Source organism: Dermacentor silvarum, chromosome 1, assembly GCF_013339745.2.
Source record: "Dermacentor silvarum isolate Dsil-2018 chromosome 1, BIME_Dsil_1.4, whole genome shotgun sequence".
In the NCBI taxonomy this organism is placed as follows: domain Eukaryota; kingdom Metazoa; phylum Arthropoda; class Arachnida; order Ixodida; family Ixodidae; genus Dermacentor; species Dermacentor silvarum.
The window spans coordinates 237,719,041-237,742,566 of NC_051154.1; the positions used below are offsets into that span (position 1 = coordinate 237,719,041).

General features: G+C 46.7%; 1 protein-coding gene across 1 annotated transcript in view; it reads left to right on the forward strand.

Annotated features, from left to right (window-relative positions):
• Nucleotides 1-23,526, forward strand: part of LOC119436959 (zinc finger SWIM domain-containing protein 8-like) — a 122,012-nt gene that overhangs the window by 42,473 nt on the left and 56,013 nt on the right. Inside the window, 5 exon segments of the mRNA XM_037704005.2 lie at nt 3,285-3,489; nt 6,810-7,174; nt 10,897-11,071; nt 13,392-13,586; nt 22,838-22,987. Coding sequence (XP_037559933.1) covers nt 3,285-3,489; nt 6,810-7,174; nt 10,897-11,071; nt 13,392-13,586; nt 22,838-22,987 — 1,090 coding nt within the window.

Genomic DNA, 23,526 nt, shown 5'->3' on the forward strand with positions numbered 1-23,526 from the left:
ACTAGGCACCGCTCTTCGGCTTAGCGTCGGGAAAGAATCAGCACAAAGTACGCACTCACCGCACAAGCAAAGGCACCGTGCGCGAACTCAAGTCCTAGTCACGAAGGTGTCCGGCGGACGAGAGAAAAGCGTGTACGTACACTGTGTTGTCCCGGAGATCAGAGAGCTCCACTCAACAGTCAGCAGCCGAACACGGCTGCATCATGACATCAGTGCCCTGCCCCCACCGCAAACCACTGTGAGTGGAGCGCTACCGTTGAAACCGGTTGCGAGCGGACGGGGATAAGTGGGGGAAAGCAGAATAGGTGAAACCCGCACAATGGCGCCGGTGCATACCTCAATCCCCAGAGAATTATAGACCGGAAAATACGGTACTTGTGTTAGGCTTGCATTTTCTCTCTCTCTCTCTGACTTTTTAAAACCTCAGACTACTGTGCAACCATCGGCGGCCTACTATGAACACTCTTATTCAGTCGTCCTCGTCACTTTCACTGCCTTTATCGATGGACAAGCTCACCTCTTCAATGCTCTCGCAGACCTGATATTCCTTCATAGCGTCCTTTACTCTCTTTCAAATTACCGTCACTTTGAAGCTCTTGATAACCGTCTCGAATGAAAACACACTCCACGTGTTCTTAGTTCACACGCACACTAGGTACAGTTAAACCTGCTTATAACGAACCTCCATATAACGAATTCCTGGATATAACGAAGTTTTTCGATTCCCCGCCGTTACTCCATAGAAGCGCATGTATTTGAGACCTCTACGTAACGAAGTGGCAGCGGGAGACCCCCTCGATATAACGAATTTTCCCCTCCGACCACCTAGAGATTTCGCCCCAAATTTTGTCATTTTTGCGCGAGCAGCAACCGGAAGCACCTTCTCCGCCGCGATGGAATGCGAAGCGAGCGCACGTGTGCGAGGCGGCCCTGCATCCCTCGAACCGGCGATCTTGCCGCCGCGGGCGTGACCTTTCCCCCTCCCATTCAAATCTGATCCTGCCGCTTGCTGCAGCTGGCCTAGCCCGCCAAGCCGGCACTCCCTCCTTTTCCAGCTGATGTTGCCGACGCGCTGGTACACGCTGTGGCACATCAGACTCGATGAGCGCGGACACGCGCTGTCAAACGCTGGCGGCGTGTGGAAGCGCCGCTGGAGAAGCGAGCGAAGTGACCTTTGTGGCTGTTGTCCATTGCTTCAACGCAAACTGAGCGCCGAGAACACACAGCACGCAGAAAGCTACGAGCCACCGACGCACCTACACTGCTAGACTCTGCCCCAGCGCAGATCGCTTTCAAGATACGGCCTGAACGACCGCGCGCCGCCCCGCTATCCCCCCCCCCCCCCCCCCCCTCGCCGGTGCCTCGAGCGCAACGGAAGAAGACATGCTTCCTCCCTGCTTTCTTGCGCGCGCGAGATTTAGACGCGGTCGTCGGCTCCCCTCGCACGTCTTCACTCGCACATACAGCACACGGCGTGCGGCGACTGCGTTATCGCCCTTGGACCCACGCTAGCTGCAAAAACACGCAGCAAAAACGCGCGGCAAAAGCGGCAGGAATCGGGGGTCTTGCGGCGTGTCGTGCGAAATGTGTTCGAGACACATTTCTGCGGCAAATGCCGCGTGCTGCGAGATGAACCAATCAAGAGCGACAACCGGAACGCCGCCGGTCCGCGCCGGGTTTTCAACCGACGATCGTCTCTCGCATGAAACAACGAGCGCTCGCAGTGTTGCTCGCCCGTTCGGAGAACGCGGGAGATCTTATCGCGCTGCCGCGCGGCGAGACGCGCGTGCCACGGTGGCCTCGCAGCAAGGCGCTGACGCGCTGCAACTTGCCGCTCGCTGCATGACGCGCGCGTTTTTTGCTGCTAGCGTGGCCGTACCCTTCTATACGGAATATCTATGAGCCAAAACCAATTTTAGGGCCACAACGCATCATGGACACCATCTTTATATAGCAAATACGGATCTCAAGGGCCATACTTTTGCTGGCGGAAACCGAAAATATGTCATAGTTGTCGCCCCCGGCACTTTGGGCGGCCAATGCCATCGTCAAGCCACCAAGCCAAGCGACGTGAAAAGTCAAAATGGCTGCTCGGGCCTGCGCGGGGTGGCAGTTCGCTACGTATGATGCGGGAACGGTCCCACAGTTGCGACGCAACAGCGGGGTTACCAATGCATTGAGTTCTATGGGAGCTGTGCCGGGACTGGCCGAAAACGACATAACAGCCGGGAAAACGCAGCCCCCGGGAACGTAACAGCGAGGTTCTACTGTAACACTATACGACGCTACGACGCCATCGTGCCGCTCGCTCTTCGTTTCCGATGCCTCGCGCTTGTGCGAAACGACACGCGTCCACGCATCCGGTACCTGGTGTGACATTCCGAGGATGAGTGCTTCGACGAAAACGGAAAACGGGTGCGCGTTACAATTGAGGGCGCGTTAGAATCGAGTAAATATGGTAAACGTTTATTTTTCGAATTTTCGTGCCGAACCTGCATATAACGAAATCCTCTTTATAACGAAGTTTTTCGGGAATTTGTCAATTTCGTTATATCCAGGTTTAACTGTATTTGCAGCAATAGCATCTTAATGGGCCCGCAAGCATGATGCAGCTAAACAACACGACTCAGCACAGCTGATAGAATTGAAACATGCGGGACCTATGCTGCGCTATTGCAATTATGATGATGACATCATCAGCAAGACACTATCTAGTGTTGTCAAGTAGGAGCTTCTAGAAATTAACCAGGATGTGGGTAGGCGTGAGACTTACCAAAACTTTAAATTTTTGCACCCCAAAAAGGAGGCGGAAGCCTCACACGATCGCAGGCCTTACATGAGTACAGTCGATGTTCGTTACTACAGACCATCATAATCTAGCAAGAAAGGTCCGTTGTATCCGAAGTTAACTCTATCCTAAATTAGGGTTGCGGTATGTTATGAAATGGCGGAGCTTCACAGGTGCACCCATAAAATTCTGCCTTGTCATTAAGCAGTCCGGCTCGTACTATATAGAGGTTAATTGCATCCTTTCAAGTGGACGAAGCAGCACCACTACACCCTCTCCCGCTTTTTTGCTGGCTCACTGCATGAACTTTTGGAGAGACTACATATTCTGAATTTCTACAGGATTAATGTAGCCCGATTGTATCCCTGTTCTGTTTCTCATTTCGCCAGTGGCCTGACTTGAGGGCCGATTTGGTTATCAACAGGAACTACCTATCCGACAGCAATGGATGATGCGAATTGTTGTTTTGTCCTCCTCCTCCTCACTTTTTGTGCAGGTGGTACTCGCCATACATGCACACACGCCTCCTGGAGCACAACCCACGAGGTGACCCAAATCCTGAAGGCTTGGGTGGCAGTGAGCACCTGTCTAGTTTGTGCCGCCGGGGCCGTGCTGTCGACGTGGGCTCTTCAGCAGCTGGCCCCTCGCACCACTGTGACCGCCGGCCCATACACGTTCTCTGTGCTACTGGCCACCACCAGGCATGTCTTCTTTTTCATTATTCCGGTTTCCTTGCCAGTTGGCCTTTCCCATCTATTGGTGAATTCTGCTATACTCGCAGACAACTTCTTGTTGCAATGAAGGGAGAGCTGCGGAGGCTAAGCACACACACCTAAGAGTGCTCCTAAAAGAAGTCCCCCATTCTCATGTGCATTAGTTAAAGATAGAGAAGGACTTAAACATCTTATTCACAATAGCAAAATAATACAAAATACACTGCTGAGCTTTAAATCTGACTTATTTTTATGCATTTCTTTGTGAAACAATGTGAAGCAAAGGTGAAACTGTCGCACATGGAAGCTGCACTGATTTAGTATCTGTTCCAAAAAACGGTAAGAGCCATAATTGCTGTCAAACTCTGTTGGACTACTTGGCACAATAACACATATGCACAAGCTTCACCGCTCTAGCTTTCCTTTCATTGCCACAGAAATTTGTTTGCCAGTATAGTTGAATTTGAAGCAGGTTAGCTTTTTTCCACTAGTCATTTCAGGTTGACCTGCTTTGTGGCAGATAGCGCTGTGGCCCCACTCACAAGGCTTAAACTGAAGGGAACTTCGGTCAAATCCCACCACAACAACATTAATGGTGCTCGTTAAAATAGTTTGTTACACTGAATTTCGTAGGCACAGAACTTTGTAACATGCATTAGTTTCATAGAAAACAACTTTTAATTCCAAAAAGTCTAATTTTGACTGGCTTGTGCATACTGGAAAGTAACAGTATGGTGTGACTTTTCTATTCTGTCAGGTAAGCCAATGCAACATCGTCAACATGCACTCTTAACAGATTGTACTGCAAGGGTTCATTACACTAGGTGCCACCGGAACACACACATACATTGCTGCGGTTGATGATTTAGTCATTGCTCATTTTGTCATGGGCATCTATGTGGGACTCAGCAGTGACAGTCATGTGGGCACCCCAGTGCAGCGATAGCACCCCGACCAATTTTGCGACATAATGATGCAGGGTTGGGCTGCTAAGGTGTGGTACACACGGGGACACAAACAGCAAAACAAGAGATCAACACGAGCCCTACGCAACGTGCATGTTCGTCTCTTATTCCTTGGGGTCCTTGTGTCAGACCTGTACACGTTATTCAAAAAAAAAAAAGTTACCGATTACCATATTTTTTTGCGGGTTATACGCAAATTTTACTTGGAGGTGTGGCTTCATGGCAGCGCGTGCCGCGCTGCCGTCCAGTCGCATCTCGAGGCAAAGTTCTCTGCCATTCAGTTTCATTATCTCCTAGGAAATCCCAGCCTCTCCCCACCACTGTGTGTTGAAGCTCCCTTCTCCCCTCATTGATGGTCGTCCATTCTCCTCCTCTTTTCGGGTCGGCATTTTGCGTATAGCGAATGTACATAGTGCACGCGGTGCCGGCGAACTCGTACGTCACCCATTCTCGTGGCGCTCCCTCGGTCCACGCGAAGTGCTTTGCGATACTGCGGAGAGTGAAATTGCCATTGCCCATGCGCGAGGGCTGCTCCGGCCGCACAGCCATCCTCTGTTGCGTGAATGCTAACTGCACTTGTGAAGTGACCCAATTCACATTGGATGTCACGTGACTGATTCGTACGCGATCACGTCCCTCGTGTAAATCCAGCTTTATCAGCATTGTTGAAGAGGGGGGGAACAGAGCCGCTGGCCGAAGATACGATGTTGACGAGTCGTGCGTCCGTGAATAGGCGGTTTTTGTGCAGATTTGAGCGTTGTAGCATGCAGTTAGTATATGTGCGGATTTTTTTTTCTTTTCTTTCCTTGGCGGTTGTAATTGCGAGTGCAGGTTATACGGGAAAAAATGTGGTGCACTTACAATTACTTCTTTCAAAAATGTAAATAAATACAGTTATATAACTTGTTGCGCCACGAACGTAATTGAGCAATTACTAAAAAGTAATTGATTACTTTAACATTACTTTCCTCCATACTTTTAGTAACATTCCACAAATGCAATTAATAGAACAAGCTGGCCCGATTCTTTCATTGTGTTATCTGCAGCTCTTCACACGTTCACCTTCACTGACAACTCTTTTTCATCCCGCCGGGGTAGCTTAGTAGCTTTCGCGTTGCGCTGCTAAGCGCAAGGTCGCATGACCAAATCCTGGTCGCTGCGGCCGCATTACGATAGGGGCGAAATGCAAAAATGGCCATGTTCTGTGCATTGGGTGCACTTTAAAAAATCCCAGGTGATCAAAATTAATCTGAAGTCCCCCACTACAGCCTGCCTCATAATCAAATACTGGTTTTTGCACTTAAAACCCCAGAATTTAATTTATGTGCTTTATTGCCGAGCCCGAAGTGCCGATATGCGAAATGTTTAGCCGCGGGTCCAAAGGTAAACGTACGATGTGCTTGTCCCCCATGTCAGAGACGTCGATGCTAGGGATGGTCTATTATTTTTATTCAATTAATGAATAATCATTCATTATTTTAGCCTTGAATCGATTAATTGCTTTCGATGCAGGGTTTTTCATTGGTTAATTAATTAATCAAAATTTTGGCCAGGCACTCTTAAAAAAGTTGAAACACGGTTATCTACTTTTGTAGGACCGTATTTGAATGTTTAACAGGTGGAAACAAGTTTAAAACACAAGTTAATAAACGTTTGATACAGGATAATCTTTAACTTAAAGATTAAATATAGTTTGTACTAGTGGCTTTTGAAAAGATAAACAATTGTTATGAAATGGCAATTAGTGCAGATATAAATAAGATACATGGCACTAGTGAATCCCTGTACAGTACAGTTCAACTGAGATATGCAAGAAATTGCAGTATGCACCAGGAAAAAGAGAATTAACTGGTTTAGGATTTTAAACGACATACTCTTTTCTACTCCACTGCTTCGTTTCTGTTGGGCACTAGTGCTATGCTCCACACTCGTCAAGCTACGGGAGTTGTCCAAATTAATCGATGTGTGGCTAAATACATCCGAATTAACGAGAGTTTGACCCCATTAAATAATACATATACCTGCCGTGACCAAAGAACGGGTCCGAATTATTAACAAGGGTCAAATTTACAAGGTTTTATTTTTTGCAAAGGTTATCGATCCATCATATAGCTCCAAGTGGCCTCACTGGTGCCATCAAAATGGCTCCAAAGGAATAATAACTATTCAGCTAATATCAGTTTCCAGAATCTATTTTGCATAGCATTTTGTGCCTCAAAGAAATTGAACAATAATGGCAAGAACTTTAACTTAATGGTGCATCCTGTGCAGGATGCTTTGTTTGCTTGCTTGTATGCAGCAGATGTGGAGAGCTTCATGTTAGCACTTTTGTCCCTTCAGCAGCTGACCCCATTGATGTCACTTGGCCATGATTTGTCTCTCCTGGCTGGCAATGCTGCTGGTGTGGCTGCTGGTGGTGGCAGCAACAGGAGCTCCCTCAGCTCGGAAGGGTTCTGCGAGAATGAAGATGCAGCTGGTGACTTTATGCTTCCTTCGGTGGCCTCCGGTGTGGTGCTGTCTGGTGCTAGAGACCCATCAGCTGCAGCCTGCAGCAGCAGTGCAGGCATGCCTAAGGATAACACACCACTGACTTCTGGAGTAAGCGATCCAGAGGGTGTGGCTGCCTTGGGAGAAAAGTCTTCTTCACCGGAGGATGCTGACTCCGATTGGTCAGGCACCAGGGAAGGCATCCACCAAAGCCCAGATGGGTTAGTGTGTGTACATTTGCATCGCTGTATGCATATTAGTGATGGTTGAAATATTGTGTTTGGTAATTCAATGCATGGTTATAAGGATGGGCCAGTTCTCAACAATGAAATGCAGTCTGAGTTGGCATTCTTCCAGCTTTCTGGTAAACTTGAAGTCGTAAGGTATAAAGGGCCGCAAGCGTTTCAAGTATGATATCTCCTCCATCCTTGATTAAATCGACTGTTATTCCATCTTCTCCAGCAGCTTTTCCCCTGGTCATGTCTTTCAAGGTCCTTCTAACTTCATCGCTAGTTATAGAAGGGGTCTCTGTATCCTGTACATCATTACTTATTCGTATCCAACTGAATATTCGTATCCATCCAACAATTCGAAACCGATGGGACCAACGAAATTGATTGAATGATCTGCCTAGTCAAGTTAAACGAGGCAAAAATGATAAATCCAACACACACTGCTGATTCATTTGGCACTACAGTCGACTTCCGTTAATTCGATCCGGACGGTACCAACAAAATTGATCGAATCATTCGGCAGATCAAATAAAACAAGGTTTAAAAAAAGAGCAACAAAACACCCCACTGATTCATTTCACAGCACTGTATTTACCTGACTCTAATGCGCACCTTTTTTCCCAGAAAATGGGGCCTAAAATTGCCTACGCGTTACAATCAAATACGAAACCGAAGTTGCATTCGCAGTGTTGGCGACAGCTAACCATCAGAGCCGAAAGACGCAGTCTCATTGCCATCACAAAATAGTGACAGATCACAATATTGTGAAGGTTGCTGTCAGTTCTTTTTGCGCTCGTTTAAGAACTTTAGCAGTATTTTCTGCCAATAACTTTCGGAGGTACTATCACTTTTGTGAGATTTCGCGTGACTCAGCACCGAATGCTGGCAAAACCTTTCTAAGATGCTATCAGTTTCACAGATTTCGCACGACTTGGCACTGGATGCGTTCGCGTAATCGGTCCGTGTTTCTGGCCGCTGTGCCAAGCTCGCTAACTGCACACTGTGCCAGGAACGCTGTCAGACGCATACTTCGACAAGTCCGATGCAGTCTTGCCAGAGTGATAGTAGTATCTCTAAAAGTGGTAGCTTGAGAATACCGCCCCTGTATGCTTTAAATCTCTTGCTAATGCCCACTACCCCACCCCATGAGCAATGGGAGACCTTGCGGTCCAGCCCCGCCCTGTCGATCCAGCTGGCGGCTAGGGGCCAGGAGCTGCTGGCCGTATATGGGTCCCGAAATCAGGGAACCACCCCGTCCGTCGTCTGAGAAGACGCCGTCATTTGAGCTCAATAAATTTTCTCTCTCTCTCTCTCTCTCTTGCTAATGAAGCATAAATGGTGACAACAACGCGCCTCTTTCATTATGATAAGAAAAAGAAGTCCGGTTAGGGATGATAAATTCTGCAGGTCTCGGTGTTTTTTTTTTTTTTTTTTTTTTTTTTTTTTTTTTTTATCGCACATGTGGAAGGCGTGCAGTATTTTTCTTTTATGAATTGGCGGCATGTTACATTCAGGTGCACTTTTATTTCTTATTTAAACATGTGAAAACTGGTTGCGGGTTAGAATCTGGTAAATATGGTATTTGCCCTAGTCTAACATGCCCCCGAATCAAATGCATGGCCACTTTCTATGTAGTATCCATACTAGAAAACTAACATAGGAATGACATTAAAGCTCCTAACCATAGTAGAAATGTAACGCGCACACAATTTTTTAGCAAGAAAAATTGGCAAGTGTCTAATATATGTTGCACAATGGCGGCAGGTTTTCTATATTCAGTTATGCTGCAAGAGGTTTCGTATTCGATTGCACCGCGCTGGCAATTTTGGGACCAATTTTCATAGAAAAAAAAAGCACGCTTTATAATCAGGTAAATACCGTAATCAGACATTGTGAGCTACTGTTACTGCTTGAAAATTTTGCTAGGGTGGGCTCAAAATAGGCTTTTGCGACAGGAGATGTGTATTCAACGCATTCACTATCCCTTAAGCTCTGTCGTGACAGACGCTGCCACTGAAAGGGTCACTATTGGGGTCATGGGTCAGGTGCGTGTGTGCTGACTGGTCAAGTTTGAATTAGGCCAATTTTAGAATCGGAATAACGAATGTTTGGGCTCATAAAAAATGCATGGGCACCAGCCGGGACCTTCAGTCAGGATCGATTTAACCGACAAATCGAATGAACCAAAGTCGAAATCATGGAAGCATACTGTACTTGCCGGATTTTAGCATGCCTCTGCATCAAACACATACTTTTTATTGGTCCTATGTAGAAAACTAAAGTATAAATGTCATTAGAGCATCTAAATAAAGTAAAAATCAAATGTGCACCCGATTTTTTTTATCAAGGAAAATGCAGCATGCCTTAGATTCTAGCAGTAAAAAAATTAAAGCAGCTAAACTTACCTTCACCTAATAGAAATTTATTTACACTTAATGTCACTTAATGCAAAGGTGGGAATCCTGTGTCAAGTTGTGCATAAAGCGGAAGAATAATAGAAGTTGCGCCACTCTGCACCTAAACAGCCTTAGCTTCGGCAGGCGTCAGCAAAAGATTGCTGGCGCAGTGCAGGGCATTGTGTGGTTGGTCTTGGAGGTCTTGTAAAATTAGCTTTCATATTCTGGCTGCCAGTGAGCACCGGCTGCCACACCCAATTAGGCCTCCTGTTTAGAAGTAAAGGTAGCGACATTCTTTTGTCTTGCCACCCAAGTCGGCGAGTTAGTGTAGGCAAGGAGGCCGGGGGGTTTATTCGTGCCTTCCTGTTAGCGAACTCATAGGTTTGTGCTGGCATCGTTTCCCGAGAAACAAGCACGCAAGCATCCGCGCGCTGCCGGCCATGCCTTTTTTATACTCACGCAGGTGTCTTCGAAGTTACGGTTGATCGTAGTGCGCAGCTACAGCGCAGCCCCACGACCACAGCAATCGCGATGATTGCAAATCCTGATATGGCAGCGATCGCATGCACTGCTACTACTACTACTAAGGGGTTCATTATGAGAAAAGGAAAGGTTGGCACTATCTTTTGCTGCCCTTGATGGAGCACGGCTCAGCGCCAATGCACTGCAGTGAAGCACAGTTGAAAAGAACAACTGAGGGTGTGAGGGACGGCATGTTTGCACTGCACTGATTGCAGTGGTGCAGGCAACCTTTGAACCAATTTTTGGGGTTAGAATCGTCTTAATACTGTAATCATTTATTGAGAGTTGCTGTTTTGCTAGAAAAAAAATGTATATATATATATATATATATATATATATATATAGGCATTTTTGCCGAGAAATGACATGCGTTCTACGCATTCACTTTCCCCTAACTCCACCAAGAGAGAGACTGCCACTGTTGGGGCTCCATATTTGGGGCACACATGTGTGCTTTCCAGTCAAGTTCAAATTATCTAACGGAGGCCAATTTCAGGGCTAGAATAATGAAAGTTTGCGGTCATAGAATTGTAAGGGCGCTGGCCGCGACCTTCAGTCAGGATCACATTAACCAAAAAATTGTATTAATTGAAGTCGAATTAACAGATGTTTACTGTATTTACTTTTGTGCTTGCAACCTGTTTCTTTGCATAGTACGTTGTCATCGTAATTGCATGGCCTAAATCATTTGGGGAGCCAGATAGGGGCACATTAAAATTTGTATGTTGCTGCTAAGTAGTTCAATTTTTTTACCCAGATTTTAGGACTTAGCAAGTTATTTTGCTGTTTTAGGAGCTGTAACGTGGATGTGAGGGGGGACGATAGAGTGACAGCCGGGGAGGAGTACCATGTCTACTACTTCAGCTCTCAAGGGAAGGCTCCAGGTGGTGACAGAAACAGGGATCTCAGGGTTCAAGCTGAAGACTGTGTGCCTGTGCAAGTCAAGAAAATTGAAGATCCATTTGAGGTGAGCTGTTTCTTTCTTCATTGGGAGCCGTTCTTGTGTCACTCAGCATGAAATAAGTTGCTTGCCATGGGGGCCCAGTGGCTGTGGCGTTCTGTTGAGCACAAGGTTGAGGGTTCAATTCTTGGCCGTGAAGGCCAAGTTACAGTATGTGTGAAATGCAAAAATGCATTTAGGTGCATGTTAAAGAACATTAGGTGGTCCAAATAATCGGGTGTCCCCCACTATAGTGTTCCTCTAACCCAGGGGTTCTCAAGCATTATGGTCCCAGGGAACCCTGCTAAGCTTCATCAAGTGCCAAGGACCCCCCCCCCCCCCCCTCTCCTCCTGTTTGGGGCCAACGGTGGTGTTGGGCAGACTACAGTTGACGGTGACGTGCAACTTATGTGGTCCAAACTGGGTGCAATCGTTATGAACCAAGACAAGGCAGCATCGCAACCAAGAAAGAAGTTTTCAGTGCTTATCACATGGGGACACTTATGACTTTTCATCACAAGAAGTCTTAACATTAGTGCTGACTCTACTTTGCGTGCAGTAAAACCTTGTTAATTCGGATTTCACGGGACCGAAACAAAATGTCCCAATTGATCGAATGTCGAATTATTGAGCGTATCAAGAAAACAATAAACAAATGCTGACTATGTCAACACGGTTTTATTTACTGAATGAATCGGCAAATCCTGTTTCTATTTTGCACAAGAGCAGTGCGGAAGCTGCAATTCTCATCATCTCGTGACAGATTAGCGCTCGCAGCGACGAAGGCCTCGCAACTTCCTTTGCAGCGCGGCCGCAGGGCGCATCTTCATCTGAGACACGTTTTTCACTACCGCACGCACATCCCGATAATTTTTTCGCCAGTGAGCTGGTCGCCAACAAATTGTCCATTCATCATGATGTAGCCAGTGCTCTTCAACTTCGACAGCTTTGCACTGAGCCAAAGCGAAACTGCTGTTTTCCGCAACCGCTGTGGACAAAACTGCAGCCGCTATTGTCGCCCTCATGGACGGCGACCTTGCGGTTCTGAAGACAGGCAGCTGATGCACGCACCAAGTCAAAATGAAACTACTGTTTGCTGCAACAAGTGAGGACGAAACCACGGTCGCTATCGACGCGATCATGCATGGCAACTACGCAGTTTTGAAGGGACGCAGCCGACGCGCGCACCGAGTCAAAACGAAACTACTAGGGCTATTTTTTTTTTACCTAGACTGGCTACACAAGTGTAGCTAGTGTAGAAAGGCGGCATTTTTTTTTTACTTGGTGTGGAAAAGTGTACCTCCGCCCACCTACACGAAGCCATTTTTTTGTACCTGTAGTGTAGCATGAAAACTACACTTTGTACACTGCGGTTATTATGAGTGTAGGCAGCAGATGACAATCAAGCAGGCTGGCATTGCAAACGCATGGTGCCATTTTGTCTGTGACTGTCGGTGATGATGTAGCGCCGACATACCGATTTTTTCTCTTTTGCTTCGTGCATTTGCGGTGCTCTGCGCTCGCCGAGCTACCGTACTAGAACCAACGGGGTTGTGCTGCACCCCACATTTACTTGTGTAATCCTCCAAAACATACGTCAGCACGCACGCTATCGGCATCTATCTACAAATGGGAGAAATGTGCATGGTGGCAAGTTATGGCTTCTGAGATTCAAGTGCAAAAGCTTAGGCGCGCTGGCCGTTTTTGGAGGCTGGGTGGCTACAAGCTGCTGGCATATTTTTTGCGCAGATCGCGCGTTCCTGTTACACTGTGATGTGCTTTTTGACACTCGGGCATGGGTAATGGCAGTTTTTTGGGATCGAGCACACCTCATGTTCGCCATCTTAGCCACTTGGCGAGCACGGAACCAGAGAAAATTTATCAATGACAAGCGGAACCCCCAAGAGGGGCCTGGGTTCCGTGGAAACCACTTCGCAGTTTCTAGATGTTAAACAGCACAATTTTTTAAAGAATAAGTCAAATTATGTCACACTTCTTGCATAATATTGCTACACGCGTGTGGTATTTGGTTGTTTGAACGAGGCGCGCGGGCGCCTAGACGAAGAAGACGAACTGCTCTGGGCTCTCGAGCTATCGGCTGATCTGGCCAGCGCTGCAGCTATCATTTGTAAATATACTTGTAAATAGTCTCCTGTACTTAATCCTTCGTTCGCGTAACATTTTGGTGGAGCGTGCCGTTCCCCGTCCTCGCCACGGAGCTCCGCAGCGGCCGCACCGTCCAGCGTCGCGTAACAATATTTTCTAATTTACTAGGCATGAAGGCCATGGTGTCACCTTATTGGAAAGAAAAGAAGCAGTTGCATGTCCTTGTTTGACCATCTTGCAGATCCTGTTCGCTCGTGCAGAAGCGCTGCATGCTCATGGTCACACTCAAGAGGCCAGCAAACTGGCAGTACGTCTGGCACATGAGCTGCTTGCTCATCCGCCGAGCCTAGAAGTGGAAGGATTGGTTGCATCAGCCCAGCCTGGGAAGGCAACTGGCAACCGCCGTGGTCGACGCTTCAACCCTGTCTGGCATCAGGTTCGTGCCTATCCTCCTAGCCCAAAAACTCATTGTGCGATTTCGGTACCTTAGTAGAGGGGTTCTCAAAGAGCATGTTGGTCCCAAGGAACCCTGCTGAACTCCATGAAGTACCAAGAACCCCCCCCCCCCCCCCCCGCCCTCTTTTTATTTATTTCACCTACATCGTGACATGATACATTTGTTGCAATATGCAACTCAACTCATTTTTCTTGCACCTCGGTGCGAAGCTCAGTAATGCTCAGGGCCAGCCACATGTCAGCTACCGAATTCAGCAGATTACTATGCTTATTTTTCAGATAAGACAGTATTGAGAATGCCTGTTCACAGGCATATGTTCTTGAAAATGGCAGCAGCATGTCCACTGCCATATGAAACAGATATGGGAACGACGCAGCAGCCTCCATCGAGAAATCAACAGCCATTAGGCAGCCAAATTTCTCTTTAAGGGCATTGTTAGCCTAGAGATCTAGAAACTCACTTTCCATTTCCACAGTTTCACTGGTCAGCGAGCCTGCATTAACATAAAAAAGAGAGACGACCCAATCTACATTTTGAATATTGGGAAAGTAGCTGGCTAGGTGAGCTCTAATAGTGATTAGGTTAGTCATTATAACGGACCTGTCAGAACTGGATGGGGCACTCTGGGCTTCAGTGGAGCACAGCCTTTTAAAAGTACTGTAGTCTCCATCGTTTACATGACTCATCCAGCTCTGCAGCTTTCTATGGTATGCCCGTCTTTTATCTGCAGTCGTTGTCAAAGTAGTATGTTTACCTTGTAGGCTCTCATTCAGCAAGTTCAGTTGTTAAAACATGTCAGCCAAGTAGGCTAACTGCACAACAAAAGAGCTTTCCAAAAATGGCTCTACTAAAGGTTGGTTATCTGCAAGAAAAGCTACCAACTCTTTCCCGAGTTCCAACACTACTCAAGGCATTTCCCCTTGACAGCCACCTAACTTCTGTGTGCAGCAGCAAATGCTCATGGGCGACACCCATGTCCCTGCATATCGCCTTGAAAAGACGAATGGCTTTAGGTTTTGATTTTATGGAATTTATAGTCCTCACTACATGATTCATCACAACTAAGAGCTCTGCAGTAAGCTCCTTTGAAGCAAGAGCTTCCCTATGAATCATGCAGTGAGTGAACATAATGTTGTTGACCTGCCTGATCAGTGCAAAGAACCCTTTCACTTTCCCTGTCATCTCCCTGGCACCATCAATGCAAACAACGATCCATTTACTCCAGGAAGGTCCTCTGAAAAGAAAAAACTCATTCACTGCATCAGAAATGTCCTTTCCAGTCGATGCAGCACAGAAACTCTTCCATAATTACATTGCCAGCGAGATATCTCACGAAAGTCACCAGCTGAGGGTAGCCTGCAACATCAGAGCTTTCATCCACGGCACTTGCAAATTTCGAAGATTGCTTGATGCTTTTGATTACTTGGGCTTCCACATCCGATGCAATTTCTATGATGCATCGGCCGACAGTGTCATTAGAAATTGGCACTTGCTGCACTTTCTTTATGTGCTCTTCCGGTCATTGTCTTCACGATATCTTGAATGCAAGCCATGATTAGGTCCTCACATATTGTATGAAGTTTCAGCTGTTTGGCTATCCTGTAACGGAGCAGGTACGATACTTTCATCTTGTTCACAGATGTTGCCAAACACTGGAACAAAAAATATTACGGGTTCTAAATACTCGCCACAGCCCACAACATCTACTCTCGGTACTTAAAAATTTTTAAAAAGCTTGTAACCTCTTTGAGTGAATCCATTTTTTTGAGCTTCCAGCTGTTGCTTCTTTTTTGCACAGTAATCGAGCGTCCTATCCTTGAATGCTGTGCTTAGTGGCGAGGGGATGAGGGAGCTTTGCTGGCTTCATGCAACTGTTTGCCAAGACTTCGTAACAAATACCACACTGGGGGTTTCCTCCAGTTTCTGTAAAACCCTACTGCAAAAAAACTTTTGGAGTACGCTCTATGTTTGGCCTTCTTGCTCGTCTTGAACGACGCACAATCATGTTGAGAAGGGGTCGTAGTTAGGCTAGGCACAGCACATAACACGTTTGGTGCTAGCGGTAGTGGTGGACAGGCTAGTGTAGAACAGAGGCTAGGCGCTACGCGCAACACGTTTGGGGCCAACGGGCATGGCTATTTTGACAGCGACATGCAACCCATGTACTGCAAACTGGGTGCAATCGTCATGAGCCAAGACAAAACAGTATCGCAACTAAGGCATGCCGAGAAAGAATGACAAATCTTAACAGTGAAGCTGTTCTAGCTAACCATAAAAAGTGGTGCCTGCTGCTGCAAAACCTTGCCAAGCTATGACGTCACTGCGTTGCCTAGCAACCACCTCGCGGTGCGGCGTATGCCTCGCCTCCTCTCCTTGCCGTGCACATGTTGCCTTGACATGGGGCATTAAGGAGAGCATGCTCGGGAGAGGGAAAGAAAAAAATGAGAGCGAGATAGAGAGCGAAAAAAACTTTGAGTATTCCTTTAGTTATTCTTGAGGCGCTGTTATCGAGGCTGTACACTTCATCGCAGCGAACAGAGTTCAGCAAATGCACTCGATGGCAAATGTCACTAAGCCTTTCCGTTTGCCACTTGTTCGAAGTGTTGCTAAATTTGCCCTAACCGCCTGTTGCGGCACCAACGCATGCTAACATTACTAGAACCTACTTTGTTGTCTCCTTGTGGTTTCTTTTTACATATATACCATATCTACTCACGTAATGAATGCACTTTTTTTCCCAAAAATCCAAAGCAAAGTTGGGGGGGGTGTTTATTATGCGGGGTAAATTTTATGGGAATATTTTTGAAACGGCAAAAATTGAAAAGAAAGATGGTAATGATTTGAAAAATGCATTAGAAAATGTATCTTTGCAGTAAAAATGCACGTATACTACAGTCAAATCTCGTTAATTCGAACTTCCGGTTTATTCGAACTGGTGCTGTGGTCCCGTCAAAGTTATGTGTATTCCAATGAGCGAAAACGCCTTGTAATTAGAATGCGAAAGCATTTGCGATGGCTAATCCGAACATACCGCGCACGGACAATGCTCTCAGCCACGCGCCAAATCACGTGGCAGCGCCTCCGACCAGCATTGCTCCAAAAAGCTTAGGTGAGACCCCTCAACGGCGCGTGGAGAAAAAAAGAAGAGGAGGAGAAAAAGAACCGCGGCGGAAATTTCACATTCTCAAATGGCAAGGTTGCCATTTCTGCATCGCGCCGGAACACGCGTGTACGTACCGACGTCTCAGACAACGATACAGCGCAGAGGAAAGCACCGGCGGAGGCCCAGTCCGGCCAACGAAACTGCCCACGCCGGCCAACTCGCTCGCTTCAACGGCAGAAAACGAAACTGCAGGGAGTGGGCTAAGCTGGCGCCGAGCCGGCGGGAGCGGCGGCAGGCGCTCACCGAAAAAGTCGAAGGTGAGGGAGCTACGAGGGAGTTGAGAGGGAGCGCGAGGGGAGCCACCAAAGCCACTGCCACCGAAGTGCCGGGGTTGCCGAGGCCAAATCCGCTTCCCTGGCGCCCTCCTCCCTCACGTGCGACAGTCCCCGTGCGTGCTTATCGCCGTGCCGGTGCCACCCGCTCCCTGAAGTTTCATTTTCTGTCGTTATCGGGAAGCGAGCGTTGGCCAACATAGACAGTTTCGTGGCCCTCGCTCGCTATGTGTTTGCGCGCCGCGATATTTACGTCCATGCTGTGGTGCACAAATACTTCAAAAATAAGTCCTTCCCGTTAATTCGAATTTCTTTTAATTCGAACAAATTTTCGGGCCCCTTCGAGTTCGAATTATCGTGATTCGACTGCGTTTGCAAACCAAAACAGTGTTGTTATAGTGGAATCTCGATGGTACGATCACGGCTAATACGAATTTCCGGATGATACAAATTTTTCCGGGGTCTCGGCCGAGCCCCATTACTTTACAACGTGCTAGAGAATGGTTGTTACGAATCGATTTTCGACCCACGTCGGTTGATACGAATAAACGCCGCCCCACCAACGGCCGCGAAAGAGAACAGCGCGCAGTCATGCGCTTTCTCCCTTTCTCTTTTGGTGCGGAGGCGCAGCGCCGGACAGCGTGGAGGCTGCGACTGGGCACGAATAGCTTGAAGCAGTGGCGCTTTTGTTGCTTTTGTGCTTTTCCTACTTTTCGGCGGCCCATCGGACGGAGTGGAGTGGCTGCTGTGCTTTGGGCCGCATTCTTTGTGTTTGCGCCATTTTGCCTAGTCGCAGCGAGCTATGTCTACCGAGATACGATTCGCACGGCCGTACATCGCGGCGCAGGAGCCTCCGTGTGTGCGTCTTTCGTCAATTGCGTTATCTGTGCCGATGGCACAGGGCGATTGTTGGTTTTGCTGCTGTAGTCACACGGTGCAAGATAGCGCGGCACGTTCAGTCGGGTGCTCCTCCGCTTCTCCCGCTAATAGCCGTATTTTTCTTGTCGTAGAAGGCTTGCGCTTCCGTATTCCGAAGGAGTGCTTCGTCCAGAATTTCTTCTCCAACGAGCGACGATCCATCACTAATCTGGGAGCTCTCAGTAATCCGAATTCTGCGTGTCAAGTGAAGACTAAGCAGACAACTGTGGTTGCCATCTTGCCCCTGCCACAGCAGCAACCAATGAAGAGACGCCTTTCAGCATGGCAGCCAATCGGAGGCCCACTTTCATCGGAGGGCCCATGTGACTACCTAACGCAGACCCGCACTTTTTTTTGTGTGTGTTTGTGCATTTGTTACAAGATGGTGATGACGGACGAATTGAGAAGCGGAACGGTGAAACTTGGAGCTTTCGAACGCTACCAAGATGGCGGCACTCGGTGGCGGGAAATACGAGATATGTCTCCGTGAACTGCGGTGATTTTGCACGATTTAAAGCTGTTTTCTCGCCCTGCGTACTGACGAATTAGTAATCTTTTAGTTTTTAGTTTCAGCGTAGATTAGGCGTTGCAGATACCGAAACGCGTGGTTTTCAAAAATTTATTTTTCTCGCGATTTTCGCGGTCTGACCCGCGTCCCCCCATAATTTAGCTAGTTTTAATTGTGTTTCGATGATACGAATTTCGGCTAACACAAATATTTTTCGTGACCCCGTGAGATTCGTGCAGTCGAACCCGGGTATATCGAACTCGCCAAAAAACGTTTATTAGTTCGATATATGGCATAATTCGATATAGGCCCGCTATAGGATTTGATGACGCAAAGGCACATACCAATAAGAAAAGTACTTTATTAATATGGTGGCTTACTTGCCTGCCCTACTTTGGAACAAAATAGTCCTGGATTTTCTTCTGTTTCAACGACTTCGCTGCCTGCGACAGCACGCACGCCTCCACGTTGTCCAACGAGTCGTAGCAGCTGAGGCCGCAACCTTCTATATTCACGCAATAGCACCGGACCAACGCAAGTGCACTAATCACTTCGGAGGATGTAGGCAACGGTCCATCGTCAATTTCCTTATTGCTGTCGCTTTGGCTTGTACGCGGCGGCGACGTCGGACTTCTCACTGCGCTCGACTCGATTTATGATTTCGAGTTTCTTGGCGAACAGCAAATTCTGCCTCTTTGCACAAACCATGACGACAGCGCGCCGAGAAAGTTCACAGAGTGCTAACAGGCAATACCACCAGCACGGACCACGCTGAATGAGGACTCGAGGAAAAGAGGCAGCAGCAGGCACACAAGCATAAAGAAAGAAAAAACGCCACTCACTTGTACCGCCTCCGCGCCTCGGAGAAAGCACGACGGCCTCTGATTAGCTGTAAGCGCTGCGAGCAGGCCAGGATCATTTTTTGCAGGGGGGTGTTCGCCCGTGCACAGCCAGGTCTAAACCACTTTTTTCTAGGGTGGCGCCGGCAGTTTACCCCGCCACCGCGAGGGAAAGCCAACTTGCTGGGGCACTTTTGAGGCACATGGAGTTTGATTTATCGGTTGTCGTTGCTATTTTCGTTCGATGTAACAGTAACTTTTGCTATGTATTCTCAATGTAAACTTACCGTGTTTAGAAATTGTTCGATATACGGGATAATTTGATATAAACGGGTTCGATATAGTCGGGCTCGACTGTATCATCGAGATTCCACTGTATTGCACTTGTCTCCGCATCGGAACCACTAGACCTGTCATCCTGGTTCGCTGGCCGCTTCGTCCACATCATGGATCCACAACAGCTTGTCCTCACAGCCGCTTCCAGCCGTCTGCCATTATAGCAAGCATCACGTTGAAGTGCTGCTTTTCGGCACCTGTTGTTTTGGCAACCACGCTGTGTGCGTCTCTTTCCTCAACTGTCCTGCTCACCAGCATGTCAAAGTTTAACGGTGCCTGATCAGCATTTCTGTTTTGTGAGCAGATAAACTCTCTGTCCCACAGCAGAGGCGTATAACTCGACTTGGGGCCCATCATTTCATAGAGGTGCTGGAAACATATCAAGATGAAAACGTTACTCTTTTGTCATCATTGTATCTAAGTTCGCAAACTCTCATGCAGATGATGTCCAAAAAAATCAAAATGTGCGCAGTGAGATGTCCGAAATTTCAGTTGTTTGTGAGCAGCGGTGCCAGATTAAAGGCTATTTGTTTCATTTAAAAAAAAAATGTTTCAACATGTTCCACATTACTACAGATACCTGTAAATTGCACGTCGTGCACGTTCTCTTCAACCGCATCTTCAGTGCAAGTGGAACTGTCGGAATCAACTACGTCAACTAGCTGAATTGTAGCTTCGTGCTACATTCAGGTGGATAGTAATTTTTCCTTCGTCGTCCTCCTCTTGTCACTTGGGTGAACATCCGACACGTTTCTCTATGCATTTTCTCCAGGAGCTTGTCTGCACATTGCTTGTTTCCATCGTTGAATTTCTTTTCATAAAACAAGGAAGAAGGCAGCGCAACGAACACTGCAGAGATCTACTGTGAGCAGTTCACTATCAACTGAGTTGTGCCCTGCTCCGACTGCACGCCACTTCACATAGAGCATTTCGAATGCTTCCACCGTAACGCTTTGTACACATTTGTGAACATACACAAATTCCGATATTGAGAGGACACCTGGTGCCTGCGGGCATTGTAATGCGAGACACTCATGATCGTTATATCAGCGAGTTATTGTTTGAAAGCCATAGACAATGCTCAAATTGCAGGGAAAAAATTATTAGTAAGATAGCTTATCTGACTACGCCAAACCACTTGCTGCAATGCTAAATATTTTGCACATTACTGTATTTACTTGAATGCAATTCGACCATGATTGTAATGCGAGGGTCGACCTTTCAGTCCCGCGAAATAAAAATAAATAAATAAAAACTGCGACTGTAACGTGAGATGAACTAAAAAGAAATGGTACCTTTATTCAAGGAATCACACTTTGGAAATGAGTTCTCTTCACTCATCATTGTTTGTCTGAGGAGGAGGCAGAGCTTTCCTTGTGTGGTATTCTCGGGTGATGGCTTTCCGTGATTTCGCGTGATTTGGCACTGAATGTGTCCCCAACAAGTGCTTCAGGCGTTGTGCCAAGCTCGTTATCGTCGCAGAGTGCCAAAAGTGCTGTCGGCCGTATACAGTCGCCAACTGATTTTCCGGACTTCGCTGGGACCGAAAAATAGTCCAAAAAATTGAAGTCCAAAAAACTCGTTCAGCCTTTTAAAAAAAAATTTTTTTATTAGGCTTAGAGTGGCATAAAAAAATCTTTAATGCCCTGCCTCGTACTACGCTTGGAGGTGATCAGATTTGCGCAAGACTGACGTCGTCTCGGCATACAGTCGACAAGAGTGTCACTGGGTTGGCGATCTCCGCTAGCAGCGATCACCATTGGGATCGAAGAAACGAGCCCCATTACCTCGCATGTGGCATCCGCGATCATCTCCGGCAGCCTGTCATTCGCTCCGGCCTTGCCATTCGGCAGAACCTTGAATAAAGTTGATTCCATTTATTCATTCCCATTTGGCGCGTAGCCCAGCAGAGAAGTGTGATCTTGCTAACTCTGTAAAGGCTCAGCAACAGATATACATGCAAAGGGCCTCAAGCGGCCAGTCGCGCAGCAATTCTGCGTGTATTCGCGGGCTCCTTTCACACTATGCAAAACACATTTGTGTAGCACGTGTTGAGCACCGAAAGCTGTATCGGGAGTTTTTCATGTTGCTCTACAATTTTCTCATTGACACTTTGATAATTAGAACAGTACTTCTCGAGTTAGATAATTAATTACAATTAGCTAATTAAATCTCAGTAACGAAAAAAATTAGAGGCGGCTACTCCACTGTACAGGGAACAATATGCACTAGGTTTGCTTCGTGTAACGCTGTTCCTCTTTTTTTAAATCGGGCTGCGTGATAGCTGGCACACCCTGTATAGTGTCTGAAAGAGTTAATCAAGCTCTTCTGAATTTTTGGTGTAAAAAAAATTCTTCGGAATGTTTTGGTGACTCTCTTTTGAAGTCATGTTATTTATTTGGGATTGCATTGAGATTCTTGGAATGCAATATGTAACAGTTGTTTTTCTTCAATTATTTTTTTTCTTGTTTTTATTATCTACTCTGCCAAAGCACCATCCCTGAAAACTGTAGCATAGAGGCCTGTGAGCAATGGGTGAAAAGAATGGATCGACAAGAGAAGCCTCATAAAAGCTACAAATCAGTCGTATTGACATTTAAGAAAATGGCTTCCAATGATCACAGTTTACTCTATGCGTTGCATTTGTTTTTCGTTACTATAGTTTGAATTTTGCCACTGTGGACATTACTTAAAGCTATCCTCTGTGTGTCGCTCACCATGCAGTTTGCCATGCATGCGTGTGCAGGGCAAGTAGGGTAGAACATGGTAGAACATACACTTCTCAATTTTTTTTTTTTTTTTCTGTTTTGGTAGTTCATAGTTTTACCCTGGTGCCTAGCAGTAATTCCTCCACACTTGTAATTTAATTAACTATTTTCAGTACACCTCCGTTGCCCATCTAGTTTGCATAGTGCTGGCAGCAATGCTGGCCTAACTACGGCCATATAATACACCTGCCTGCATTTGCTGGCACCTTTTTCTCTCTCTCTCTCTCACTTTAAAATGCTTTTACTTCTTTGAGGTGCATGCATTAGCTGGAATTCATGGGCTACATAGGGTTCGATCGCACTTTTTTCTTACACCTGCAGACAGTGTTCACATATGTACTTACTCCTAGAACAGGTTGCTAGTTAACTCTACCACCAAAAGGAAATGTTTGGCGAACGTAGCATGCATCTGTCTCCTTTTCCCAGGTGAGCCTCTTGGCATCAGCAACTTTGGCCAAGGCTGCTTTCCTGTGCCAAGTGCTAGGTGAAAACCTGGAACACCATCACTTGGCCTTCCGCATTGGGCTCTTCGGGTTGGAAATGTCTCGACCACCAGCTTCTACAAAAGCACTTGAAGTAAGTTCAAGCTGGGCTTTGCTTTAGCCTTTTGTTGCTACCTAGAAAGCTTTAAACTTCATTTACTGATTGCAGTTTGCATTCTTCACATTTTAAAGCTAAAATTTGTCTTAGTTTCTACAACGAAGCCTCATGAAATGTTTACTCCAGTATGCGTTATTCCAAACTGTGTTTGGTGCCCTAAATGATAAATGGGTTGCTTGTTTTCACTCATTTACAACACCTTGCATTACCCCTTTTCAAAATCCAGAGGATATTCTCTCCACTGAGGAGAAGTTATGGTCAGAAACGTGCTAGGAAGCTCTTCTTTAATTCTTATTGAATAGCTGGAAATTATAGAGAAGTTATCTGCTCCTGTGTGTCGATCAAAAAATGATGTCGCTGCACAACAACCGTAGGTCCTGCAGAAGAGCCATTCAGGGCAGTCCTCACCTACATTGGTACTGCCTCAAGACTCCAATAAGTGTTGTTATCACTGATATTCAAACAGAAACGAATATTTACTGATTACTGAATTTTCATATCGAATATTTGCACAT